The sequence below is a fragment of the Nuphar pumila genome, chromosome 7 (assembly GCF_984573655.1).
Source record: "Nuphar pumila chromosome 7, dmNupPumi1.hap1.1, whole genome shotgun sequence".
NCBI lineage: Eukaryota > Viridiplantae > Streptophyta > Magnoliopsida > Nymphaeales > Nymphaeaceae > Nuphar > Nuphar pumila.
In genome coordinates, this window is record NC_143255.1 from 40,878,820 (window position 1) to 40,891,380 (window position 12,561).

At 34.2% G+C, this 12,561-nt stretch overlaps 1 protein-coding gene across 1 annotated transcript in view; it reads right to left on the bottom strand.

The window, feature by feature from the left end:
* The window catches only part of LOC149832030 (uncharacterized), a 28,594-nt gene that overhangs the window by 10,245 nt on the left and 5,788 nt on the right, over window positions 1–12,561 (bottom strand). Inside the window, exon 3 of the mRNA XM_090012334.1 lies at window positions 4,036–4,102. Within this exon, the coding sequence (XP_089868460.1) occupies window positions 4,036–4,102 (67 nt within the window). The remainder of the gene's footprint in view (window positions 1–4,035; window positions 4,103–12,561) is intronic.

Genomic DNA, 12,561 nt, shown 5'->3' on the forward strand with positions numbered 1-12,561 from the left:
ATTTTTGCAAGAAAAATACTATAAAACCTATGATTTCTCATATTTTTATTATTTATTATATTTTCCAAATTTTAAAACTTCAGATATTTTCCCAAGAATTTTCTGAGAAAAACAACTTTTTGAAAAAAAAACTCCCAAAAGATCTTGCCAAGAGCAATATTGGTGACTATACCCTAGATATTAACTACTAGTTTTCTTCATAACCGGCGATAACTTCTTGATGCAACATTCTGACTTTTGTTTATTGATCATGCATAATATTTGCATTTTATTAATCATTATTTATGCATGATCCGTGTTAAAATCGCTCTAAAAACCCAAATTTATTGTTAGTTCTGAGAAATTGCATTGAATTGAATTTTATCAGAAAATCGTATTTTTCAAAGCTTTCCCTGCATATATATTTTTTTTAGTGTTTCTATTATAGTTAGAATGTTTTAATCATAGTTTAATTGCTTAGGTTTTTATTAGCTAATTTTTAATCAGTAGGAAGTTTGTTTGTTTGTTTTTAGACAATAAAACATGTTTTACTAAAATGGGTCTTTTGAAAAATATTGAAAATTGTGGACTTGTTTTGAAATTTTTTTCTTTTACCCTAATTTAATATTATAAGTAGTCTTCTACAGCAGAAAAAAGGCTCTCTCTCTCACGTTGGAATTGACGCAGCCCACTTTGAAGCTCCCTCTCTCTCTCTCTCTCTCTCTCTCTCTCTCTCTCTCTCTCTCTCTCATCTCTCTCTCCCTTCAGCCGGTTCTCCTTCCTCCATCTATTCTTCTTCTTCTCCTTCTCCCTTCCTTCTCACCGGTGGATTCTTCTCCTTCTTCCAGCACAACAAGGCAGCAGGTCGATTTCACCATGGAGAGACCACTCTCCTCTCAACCAGTCCGTCGAAAGTGATCCGCAAGGTGAGCGTCTTCTCTCCCATCTCCGTAGTTTAGGAATACAACATTGCATGCATACTCATATTTTTATTGTTATTCATCGTATTAAAGTAGTTTAGGTTCATCCCAGTGTCGTGTTCCTCATATTCTTTTGTTTTAAAATTCTGCTGGATAGTGTTAGGCATTAGAAAAGAAAAGAAAAAAAAATGTTAATTTTTATTGTTGTTCCATAGAAAATGATCCAACTGTGAGTCGGTTCCGGGGCAGCACGTTGGTTCGATCGAGCCGAATCAAGCTTGGATCATTCTGCAGTATCCCACAGGGTTGTGAATATGTTTTTTAACGTCAATCACAAGTTTTCATCATTGACCCTAACGCCAGTTCACCCCTTGCGTGATTCAACATCCTGTTGCTAAGACGCTGATTCCCCTTTTTTGTTTGATACTTAAGTAGATGTTTTCCCATTTAATTGACTTAGATGGCTATTAGGTAGTTATAGTTTTAATATTTGTAATATTTTATTCAGCAATATATAGTTTTAACTCTTTTATTTCAGTAGGTATATTCTATGCTTTGCGTAGTTCATTAAGGTTTGTAGTTATAGCTTGGGTAGTTTAAATATTAGCATTAGTTAATAGTGTTTTTGATTCATCCCTTTTCGTTTTTTGTGAATTAGGTTGTTGTGTTTTAAGTATTTAATAGTATTCACTTGTTGTGAATTAGAGTGCTTTACCTTGTGCAGTCCGGTTATCAGATCGTGACATTTTTTCCCATTGCTGTAGGTTATCAAATAACTCCAGAATTCATGCTTTTGTAGTCGGTTAAGCTATTTCAAATAGGTTAGATATGTGCATTTTTTTCCTTCTCATTAGCATTAGATGTTTAGTTATTCCAATAGTTGCTGATCGTCTGATTTATTTATTTCATTAGACTATATGGTTTAGTATTTCACTACATTAGCTGTGTTTGAGTTTATTAGCTATAGTGTTAAATGTTTTAGTTTTAGTTTTAGTTTTATTAACATATTCAGCAAGTCAGTATTAACGTTTGTTTTCTTTTTAGTTTTGTTAGTATTAATGTTCTCAGCAGGTTAGTGTTAGTCGGTTGCAGTAGACGTCCATTACATTAGTTTAATCGCTTAAGTTCTTTGTTGCATGAGTTATAAATTGCATTAGTTGTTTATTTTCTAAGTCATTGATTTGTTTTGTTTCTTGTTAGTAGTTGTTATTCAGTCATAATTAACTTTCTGCCATAAATTGTTAGTTAGTTATGTCAATTCAACTTTTAGTGGTTTGTTTTTTTAGTTAGCTTAAATCTTAGTTTCACTGAATTTTAAGTTTAGATTTTGTTTAGTTCGATTCGTTTCTGCTGTGTTTTGGTTATTTTCTTTTTGCAGGAAAGTATTTGGACGTGCGGTAGAGCCCTCTTCGTGTTTCCTCATGCCCTCAAAAGTGCCCTCAGAGGGGCCACAAAGTGATATGCAAATAAGAAAAGCAAAAGAAGGGGACTACTAAAGACTCAAGCACTAAAGACTTGTTTTTCTTCTTAGATTGGAATTTTAATTCTTTTATTTAATTCATTGGGTTTGTAATAAGGCACTTTAATTATTTGTTTAAGCCCTCTGCGTAGGGCCGTACTCTCGTAGTTAGTTAATTATTTAATCAATTCTTTTCATTTTGGCAATAAAGAGTAGTTTAGATTGTGTGTTCGAATACGAAGTATTTCTCGTTCCCTGAGTTCGACCCGGACTCCACCACTAGTGCGAGCCGGTTTTTATTTTTTTGGTGTCTGGCTTTCACTGAATTTTAATTAAAAATATTATTTGAAAAGGGTTTCATAAAACTCACACCAAATTTTGTAGCCTCAAGCTGGACCTCCTACAATCCAAGCAGATAAAGGAAACAAAAAGTGGGTTATTCATAAATCATGATCACTATCAACAAAAGGGGCGGCAAATCAGGCATATTCTGAGGTGTTGATTATTCTTTCAAATGTGTACATGCAAAATCAGTTGAGCAACAAAGTGACTGAGTGCAGTAAGACGTTGTTGCTGTCACATTAACAGAAAAAAATAAAATCTGATATTTCACTAAACAATTGTTTACTGCTTATTATATCCATGGCTTGCCAGCCACACCCATGGTTTGTCCCAAACATCTGCCATGTGTCACATCCATGTGACACATGTTGCAAGGATATATAAGGCATGTTCCTAAATGAGGGGATCTTCTTAAATGCATCTAGACATGGCTCGAAAAGTTACTACTAGGAAGTTCGTGAAACTATGGAAGTTCCTTCTACACAAGTGATCCAACATTGAGTATTTAAGAAATAAAAAAGGAATTCAAGAATTTGAAAAACAAAAAACTGAAAAAAGAAACTGGGATTCATGGAAGGATTCCCATGCTATTCAATCCTTTGAAAGTTCTCACTAATCTAAGAGCATAAGAGGTTCTCATGGATGGAAATATTTTGGGTAAGCCTCAAGGGAAAATCAGTATATGCTTATAAGATTAGACAATTGTATTGTCTAACAAATATTGATTTTATACAGGTAATCAGGTATTAGGAACAAAGTATGTGGCCTTTTTCAAGGTTATGATTTATAGATCATGAATTATTGATGATTATGTTTATTACTACTAAAGTTTTCTATGACCAATTTTCCTTCATTTTAGCCCCAATATTAGCATTGATTTCATCACTTGTTGCAAGTCCCTACTTATAGTCTTATACAAGTTGCTATAACAAGACAAGTCTACAAGTTTCTACTTATCTTCTCTCAATTATATTGCAATTCAATTCAATTTTGTGCAGCTTTCCATACCTCACAATATTCCCTTTAATTTTTAATAAAGAAATGTATGCTTATGTTCAGGTCATGGCTCACACCTTCCCTTCTCCATCCAAAAAATTTCAACCCTGACACTTTTTTATAACATTGTGATCCTAGTACAGAATCATGAATCTGATAGAAGCCATACATGAAGCAGCGTGCACTATCTCATATGCATCTCTGCCTGAGCACCCTAACTTAAATTCCACCATGCATGTTCATACACTATTATGGTCCATGAGCTATATTGCATAACGAAAACATGATTCACAAAATTCAACCAATGTCTATCTCAAGATGTTCACAAGAGCTATATACCAAGAAGGGCTTTCACTTTGTTGCTCTGCATGTGGCCAATAAAATGCCACCCAATGTCGTCAGGAAGCTGCAAAATTCACCATAAATAAAACAAAAATAAAATAAATATTAGGCAAGTTGAAACTTCAAGTGAAAATGAAAAATGAAAAACTTCAAGCGAAACAATGTCATCTTGAAGGAAAGCAATTTCTAAGGCCGATCATGCTAGGATCAGTGAAGGAAAATGTAAGCATTTAAGATTACAAAAAGCCTTAAAGATAATCATTCATTAATTATTCCATGAGGAATTGCATGAGTGTGGACTTGCTGCATTCATTGATGGTGTATACCTGTTTGTCATCATTTCAGATATTCTTTAGAAGTTAACATCCACCATCATATGTCCTTTATATAAGCACACTCTTCATTCTATATGTACCACTCTTACACCCTAGAACATGCATTTTGTATGTGTTCATTATTTAATTATAGGATTCTGAACCACAATACTCCAATTCCAAAATACCTGAGTTCACCACTAATCAAGTACAGGCCTTGCAGGTTGGTCTAGTTCAAAATAACCGTGCCTATCCATTCAGATCAGAGAGATGGTCCAAGGAGAAGGCACTAGGGGGGCTCAGATTAAGCACCAAGGAACTCAAATTAATCAGGGGGTCTCATTCTTTATTAAGGGAAAAGTTGTGGTCAATAATGTGAATGGAGACATAAGTAAAATGGATAGGAACCATGAGCTCAAGACACACATGCAAGAACGTGTGTGCACACATGGTGGCTGGGATAGGATTTGTGATTGTCCATGTGTGCATGAAGACAAGTATGTGCCTACAGACACTGACACACACATAGGGATGTAAACATGCTCTCATTTGCAAGTGTAGGTTTTAGTTCAAGGATGCAAATTGCTAAACATACGTTGGATGTACATTATTGTTCATTAATCATACATTTATTTAGCCACATAACTGTTTTTATTACTCTTGTACCTACTGTTAAGATAAGTCGACCACTTTAGAATTTATCTATTCTTAAGGCTGTTTTGATATTTTATGAATAATGAGGGACCTAAATGTAAATTTATTCCTTTGGCTAATCTCTACTTAAACCTAAAAGAGATTAGACCTAATCAGAAAAAATAAGATGCCTCTCTCTCTCTCTCTCTCTCTCTCTCTCTCTCTCTCTCTCTCTCTCTCTCTCTCTCTCTTTAACTATTTTGTTTGTCAGTTCACATGGTATCAAAGCAATCGACCTTGGGAGCATGATTTCGGATTCTGCACCAAAGCTCGCATGAAGGATATCAGTTCGCGTGAAGGAGATCTAAGGTGTGTCCGATGATTTTTTTTTTTGGAGGAACCGAGTGGTATAGATCTGATAACAGATATGTAGTCTGACAAGAGTCATGACTCAGATCTGTAATCAGATCTAAAAGTCGTAGGGAAGTTTTTTTTTTTTTGTCGACCAGATCTGGTAGATACAGGTATGGGTGTTGTGCTGCCGTCGTGAAGTGGGTGATGGTCAGATTTGACAATCGTTATTTGTGTTTGTGTATGGCGATGATTAAATACAGTTTATAATCATGGATCTGCATATTGTGGAGTTTTTTTTTTATCGTATGTTTTGGTTGGTTCAGATTTGATCACAGATCTAGGTGTGGTGAAGATTAAATATATTATATAGTCGTGAACCTGTATCTTGAATTTTTTTTCCCATATTTGATCGCAAGTTGTGGTTGATTCAGATCTGATAACAAATCTGGGTGTTGTGAAGATTAAAAATATCATATGGTCGTGGATCTGTCTCCTGTTTTTTTTTAACTGATCATATGCTTTGATTGGTTAAGATCTGATCACAGATCTAGGTGTCGTGGTGAAGAGTAATCACCGTAGTGGATCTGCATAGCGTGGAGCAGATCATAAGTTCTTGAAGAACTTAGATATGATTTCGTAGTGGATTGGAGAGTGGACCTTTTTTTTCTGATTGTCGACCAGATTTACAAGCTCTGACATTCTTTTTTGTGTGTGCTCGTGGACGTCTATTGCAGCAGCGACATTTGTTGTGAATTCTGAGTTAGTGTTATTCATTATGAGTGAAGTTCACAAATCTGATTACAAGAATGAAGCTATTGGGGAATACAAAGCCTTCGTCAATCCTTTCTCATATGGTTCTTCCGTGAAATTAAATGAAACAAACTATGCAAGGTGGTCCAGAACGTTTATGATGTCAGTGTGTGGACATCGTAGAAAACATATTCTGTTGGAATCTGAACCAAATGATAAAACAGGAAAATACAATACTTGGGAAGAAGATAATGACATTGCTATGTCATGGATCATGAATAACATTGAACCTCATATTGCAGATGGCCTAATTTATTATAATACGGCTAAACAGATGTGGGACAATCTTCGAGATACGTACTCTCAAGAGACTAATGTGAGTCGTATTCTCCAAGTTGAACAGGCGATATATAATTTACAGCAAGGTGATCAGACCTTGGCCCAGTACTATGCCTCCGTTAAGGCTGCCTTTGATAGACTTAATACTCATAGGCCTCTGTGTTGCTCAAAACAAAAGGATCATCAAGAACAGACTATGGTTGCTCGGTTCCTCACAGGCCTATGGTCAGAATTCTCAATTGCTAAAGTCCAAATGTTGACCGGGTTTGATGTCCCTACTCTTGCTGATGCATACAATCGATTAAGCAGCTTGATATCTCTCTTCCACAATCTCAACCTGCATCTCAGTCATCAGCTTTAGTTGTTCCATCTAGTTATGGACGAGAAAATACTCTGAATGTTAAAGGCAGAGATCATGGAAGAGGTATGGGAGGTAGAGGTAAACTTCAATGTACCTATTGCGGAAAATCAGGATACTTAGAAGATCGTTGCTAGGATAAACATGGACGGCCTGTTTTTTCTCCATTGAAGTCAAATGTTCCAAAAGCTAATGTTACAAAACTAGAGGTAGAGAATGGCACCAATTCTCCTAGTGATTCTATCACTCTTAGTAGTGCAGAATATGATGAGTTGGTTACTCATTATCCTTCAAGTTCCTCTTCTCCTGTAGCTAGTGTGGCCTACTCAAAAGGAGACCATCTCTCTCCCCGTGATAGTAAGTGGATTATTGATTCTGGTGCGTCTAGACATCTATGTGGAAACTCTCAAAAATTTCAGAGTTAAAGGCTATTACTACACATCGGAGTGTCTCATTAGCTGATGGGAGCTCCTCTCCTGTTATTGGTCAGAGAAATGTTTTTATATCATCTTCCATGCATTTGAACAATGTCATTCATGCCCCTTTATTTCCTCAAAGTTTACTCTTAATTAGCTGCCTTATAAAAAAGCTAAATTGTAGAGTGATATTTGATCCTGTATGTTGTCATTTTCAGGATTTGCTGACGGTGAAGAAGATTGGTGGAGTCTATGAAGAAAATGGAGTCTATTATCTACATCACCCAATAGGAAATATTTATGCTGCAGTCGATTATTTCTCAAGTCCTGTTCAGTGGCATCATCGTCTCAGACACCCTTCATTGTCGAAGCTTCGTTGTGTCATTCCTCAAATTCCGTCTACTACATCATTCCAGTGTGAAGCTTGTCAGTTGGGCAAGCATCATAGGAGTTTGTTTCTTTCTAGTCAGAGTCAGTCAAGTCATAAAGTCTTTGAACTTCTTCATGCTGATGTATGGGGTCCTAGTAAGATTCCTACCCAATGTCGTTATTATCTTGTTATTGTTGATGATTTTTCTAGGTTGTCTTGGGTGTTCTTAATAAAAGAAAGATCTGAAGTTTCTAGTATCCTAAAATCATTGCTTATTGAAATAAAAACTCAGTTTGAGTCTGTTGTTAAGATTATCCGCACTGATAATGCCCTTGAGTTTAAACCAAAGCACTGTTGCAATTTTATCGAGACCATGGCATTCAACCACAAACCACATGCACCTATACTTCCCAACAAAATGGGGGTGGTTGAGCGAAAACACGGGCATCTCCTTGATGTAGCCCGCACCCTTATGATTCAATCCAATGTTCCTGCTTCATATTGGGGTGATGTGGTTACCACAGTTTGCTATTTGATCAACTGCATGCCTTCATCATCCGTGGAAGGCCAAATTCCTTTGCAAATCCTGTATCCTAATGTATCTCTCTTCTCTCTTTCGCCCAAGGTATTTGGGTGCGTTTGTTTTGTACACAAACTCGAACCTGACCGTGATAAATTAGCAACTCAAGCCACTAAGTGTATGTTTATATGATATCCAAAAAATCAAAAGGAGTATCGATGTTATGATATGATTTCTCGTCGAAAGTATGTCAGTGCGGATGTATCTTTTTTGGAGTCTCTTCCATATTATTCCAGTACTGATGCTAGGCTGCAAGCTTGTTAAAATATATTCCTTAATCAGTGTAATCATATATATTTTATATATATAAAGGTTGATACATATACATATATGGTATATATGTATATGTATCTACCTAATTATATATATATATAATATATATTTCTCTATTATTAGTCGTAGGGGTAGTTTAGTCATTTCATGTACTTTTACGCATATTCCATTTGGAATATGATTGTAATTTATTTTTTATTTTTTTATTTTTATTTTCTTCTTTTTGTGGTTTGCGCCACCTAGGGAGGCTCCCCAAAAGAGTCGTTGGGGAGCCCCCAACGGTCACAAATGTGACCGTTGGAGGCTCCCAACGACTCCTTTGGGAGCCCCCTATGTGGCTCAACTAAAGGGTTATAAATAGGGGTCTTCCCCTTGTATTTCATAATTATTTGAGGGAGCTTTAGCTCCATTGTAAAAAGGTTTTTACCCTATTTTTCATAATAAAGAGATATTCTTTTAGCCTTTTGGCTTAACCCCTTTGTGGGTTTAGCACTTTATGTGTTTTTGGTTGCCCCTTAGTGAGTTTGTGTATTTGCACCTTTAGTGTGCAGTTATGGGTTCATTATCGAACCCTTTGTTTTCTAACATGGTATGAGAGTGAGGTCACGATCGGGTTGTCTTTTGGTGCATCGGAAAGCATGTCGCTCAAGAAATGGTGAAGTATTCATTGTTCTTCTCTTTTTTGAAGTTATTCGGTATGTATCCCCTTTCTTAAAGTATTATGCATTATGAAACTATTTTTCTTGTATATATTTTGTATATTTAGTATTTATGATAGTTGAATCCTTTCTTTTCACTTTTCACATTTCACATTTCACGTGTTCGCATGTTTTAAGATATCTCCTTTTAAAATTTGGTAGACTTGTTTGTTTTTCAAATATATGATTGCTCAAAAATGGGTCGTATATTATATTTTTAAAATTTGATGTCAATCCTACTTGAACTCGTATGGCTTTAGGTGTTTTCTATTATGTTGACTTCAAGTATGAAAAGCTTGAAGTTCATATTATCCGTGAATTTGTGAGAGTTCTCCTTGTACCCTTGTAAACACTTCTTAGCATTGTGTTTATACACGAATATTTTTTATAAATGAGCATACATGGTTGTGATAAAAATCTTTTGTATATGTAAAAAGTTCTTAAAGAAAGTTTGGATAAGATTGAAATTTTTTTTGTATATGAAGGATTGTGATAATTCACATACTTCTCTACGCATTCATCGATTAGCCATCACATATAATAGTAATTTATGTTTTTCAAAATTGTCTTCAATTATGTGAGATTTATGATTTTTTACATAATTGTTTCATGATTGACCTATAAGTTAACTTCTAAAATTATATATGTTTTCTTGCTAAATTAATGATCTTTGCTTAAAAGCTCTTGACTCTCATATGAAGCCTAATTTGTTTTGAGGTCCTTTCTTGTTTGTAGTTTTTAGTGCATTTTTTGTGAAAAATTGATATGATTCTTGTATGAGAATTTCTCATATCTAAATCTTTGTTGTTCATTTTTTTATGAATCCTAAGTAGTTCTTGTTAATAATAACTATTTGTGAGAACTCCTAAAGGTCTTTCAATGTTTTTGGTTTATTTAAAGAATTTTGAATTTTTTTTGTGTTAAATATGTTGTATGAACCATTGTGTTCATTAAGAAAGATCTTTTAAAGGAACTTCTGACACTATATAAAATCTTAATATGCATAGTGTGTCTATTGCATCTTTTGGTATAAAAGATTTCATTAGTTTTGATTTTCTTCTAATGATGCAACTTTATAAACTTGTTTGTTTGTATTTTTCACATAAGGTTTCAAAACCTCTTGATTATATCTCTTCTTTTAAAAGGATGTCTACGTTGGCTGTAATATGGTCTTCTTTGTCTTAAATTGCATTTGTTAAGCATATAATTGCATAATTAAGGCTTGAGGGTCTTAAGCATTCCTTCTTTTCTATGAAATGCATGCCTTAGTATATGTTTGCTATTTTTACGCCTTTGTGCGTATTTGTTCAAGTGTTGTGTGAGTGCTTTCGTGCACATCTTTTGTAAAGTTTTTGTGTTTGTATGTGTATTGTCTCTTCGTAGACATTTTTACATTGTGAAGCTTTTGTGCACATTTTTTTTTGTGAAAGTGTAATGGACTTGGATATTGACTCTTTTGTTTAATCATTATAAGACATTGTAAGTGCTTATACCACTTTGTATGTTTCTGCATATCTCATCACAATCAAATAATATTAAAACTTGTTGTATGGGATTTAATCCCAATTTTATAAATTTTTAAGTAATTTTGAATATTCTTTCTTTGGGTATTGTGTTAAAGCTCTCTTTGTGAACCATTATGGTTCTTGTGATTTCTTTGTTTAAAGCTTGGTTTTCTTTTCTTGATTATCCCAAGATGATTTCTTTATATGGCATTGTGTTTTTGAAAGAGTATTTTTGCCTTTTATAGCCCTTATTTTGTCCATCACAAGTTGTTATATGATGCATCAATCCTTTTTGGCCTTGTTATTGATATATTAGAGATGTTTGTCGAGGTGAGTTATGGGCACCTCGTGTTATGTCATTTTAGATTGTCAACTTGTAATTTGACTCTAAAATGACTTGTTTTGAGATCTCTAATTATGAGTGTGTCACTCATTTATTTTTTGGCCATTGATTTTATAGATGTTTTTAATTATGTATAATTATGATGGATGTCTAAAGTTTGAAACCTTAGTGTTTCAAGGTATATTGAGAAATTGATGTTCTTTAATTGTATTTTCAATACAAGCTTTATTGCCTCAAGTGTCTTCTCCTTTTATGTCTCTTATCTAAGTGTCATCATATGTAGACAAGACATATTGTTCACACCTTTGTGTGTGTTGGTAGCCCTTTGTTGGCTTTGTTCTCTTGGTCTAGTAGCTGAACACACTTGTCTTGAGTGTCATTATATGTAGACAAGGCACATTGATTCACACCATTGTGTGTGATTTTTAGTCCATGTTGGCATTTGTGTCTTTGTTCTAGTCGCTGAGATGTATGCCCATGGTTGGCTTCTTTCACTCAATTCAAGTGTCATTTTATGTAGACAAAAGATGTATTGTCACACCTTCGTGTGTGTTTTTAGCCCATGGTTGGCATGGTACTCTTGCTCTAATAGCTAAACATGCTTGTTTTGAGTGTTATTTTATGTAGACAAAAGATGTTTTTTAGTCCATGTTGGCATTTATTCTCTTGTTCTAGTCGCTAATACACTTATTTCAAGTATTATTATATGTAGACAAGATGTGTTTATACGCACCTTCGTGTGTGTCTTTGGCCTTTAGTGGCATTATGTTTATGTTCTTGTTCTAGTAGCTTATACACTTGATTTGTGGGTTTTTTTTGAGGTCTAATAAGGTGATTGTTTGTAATGGATAAACTATTGTTGAGATTTATAAAATTTCATATTTATGGGAATTTGAAATTTGGTATTAATATGAGATTTTCTAACTCATGTTCACTTTATAGCACAATTGCTATGTGCACATATTGTTCAAATCAAAGAATATATTTTGATAGTTTTGTCTCATAAATGGACTTAAAACTTTTTTAACTCTTGTGTTTTATACACTCTCTTTTATCTTATGCTCTTGAGCATTTCCTTTGTGAAATCACCTTCAAGAAAATTGCTCAAATCAATAAACACTTGTTTTCCTATCTTGTAAGCTCAAGTAATATTACTTAATTAAAGTATGATTGAAGCGTGTTCATTAATGACTCTTTTAAGTGTTGATTCAATATGCATATGCTCATAATGGCCTTTTAAGCTCTCACTTGATTAAGATTCATAAATTTTCTGATGTGTTGGCTCTTTGAAGGCTCTTTATGTTGTCACTTCATGAACTATCTCAATGTTCCTCATTGTGGTCTTTTGTTTATTCATTATTGAATCGTGTGCATTCTTATTATACATTTCCGCATACACTTTAAAATTTTCTCATTATTTTTTAAGTATATGATTTTGAAAGATGGTCTTCTAAAATCATTTTGCATGCATAAGTAATTATCTTGTCCCGACGAATCTTGTGCTTTAAATAAAATAATTGTGCAGCACCATTGTTTCTTGGATGAATCATCTGATATGGTTTTGATTGATTCATCTTGTTTGGAATATTT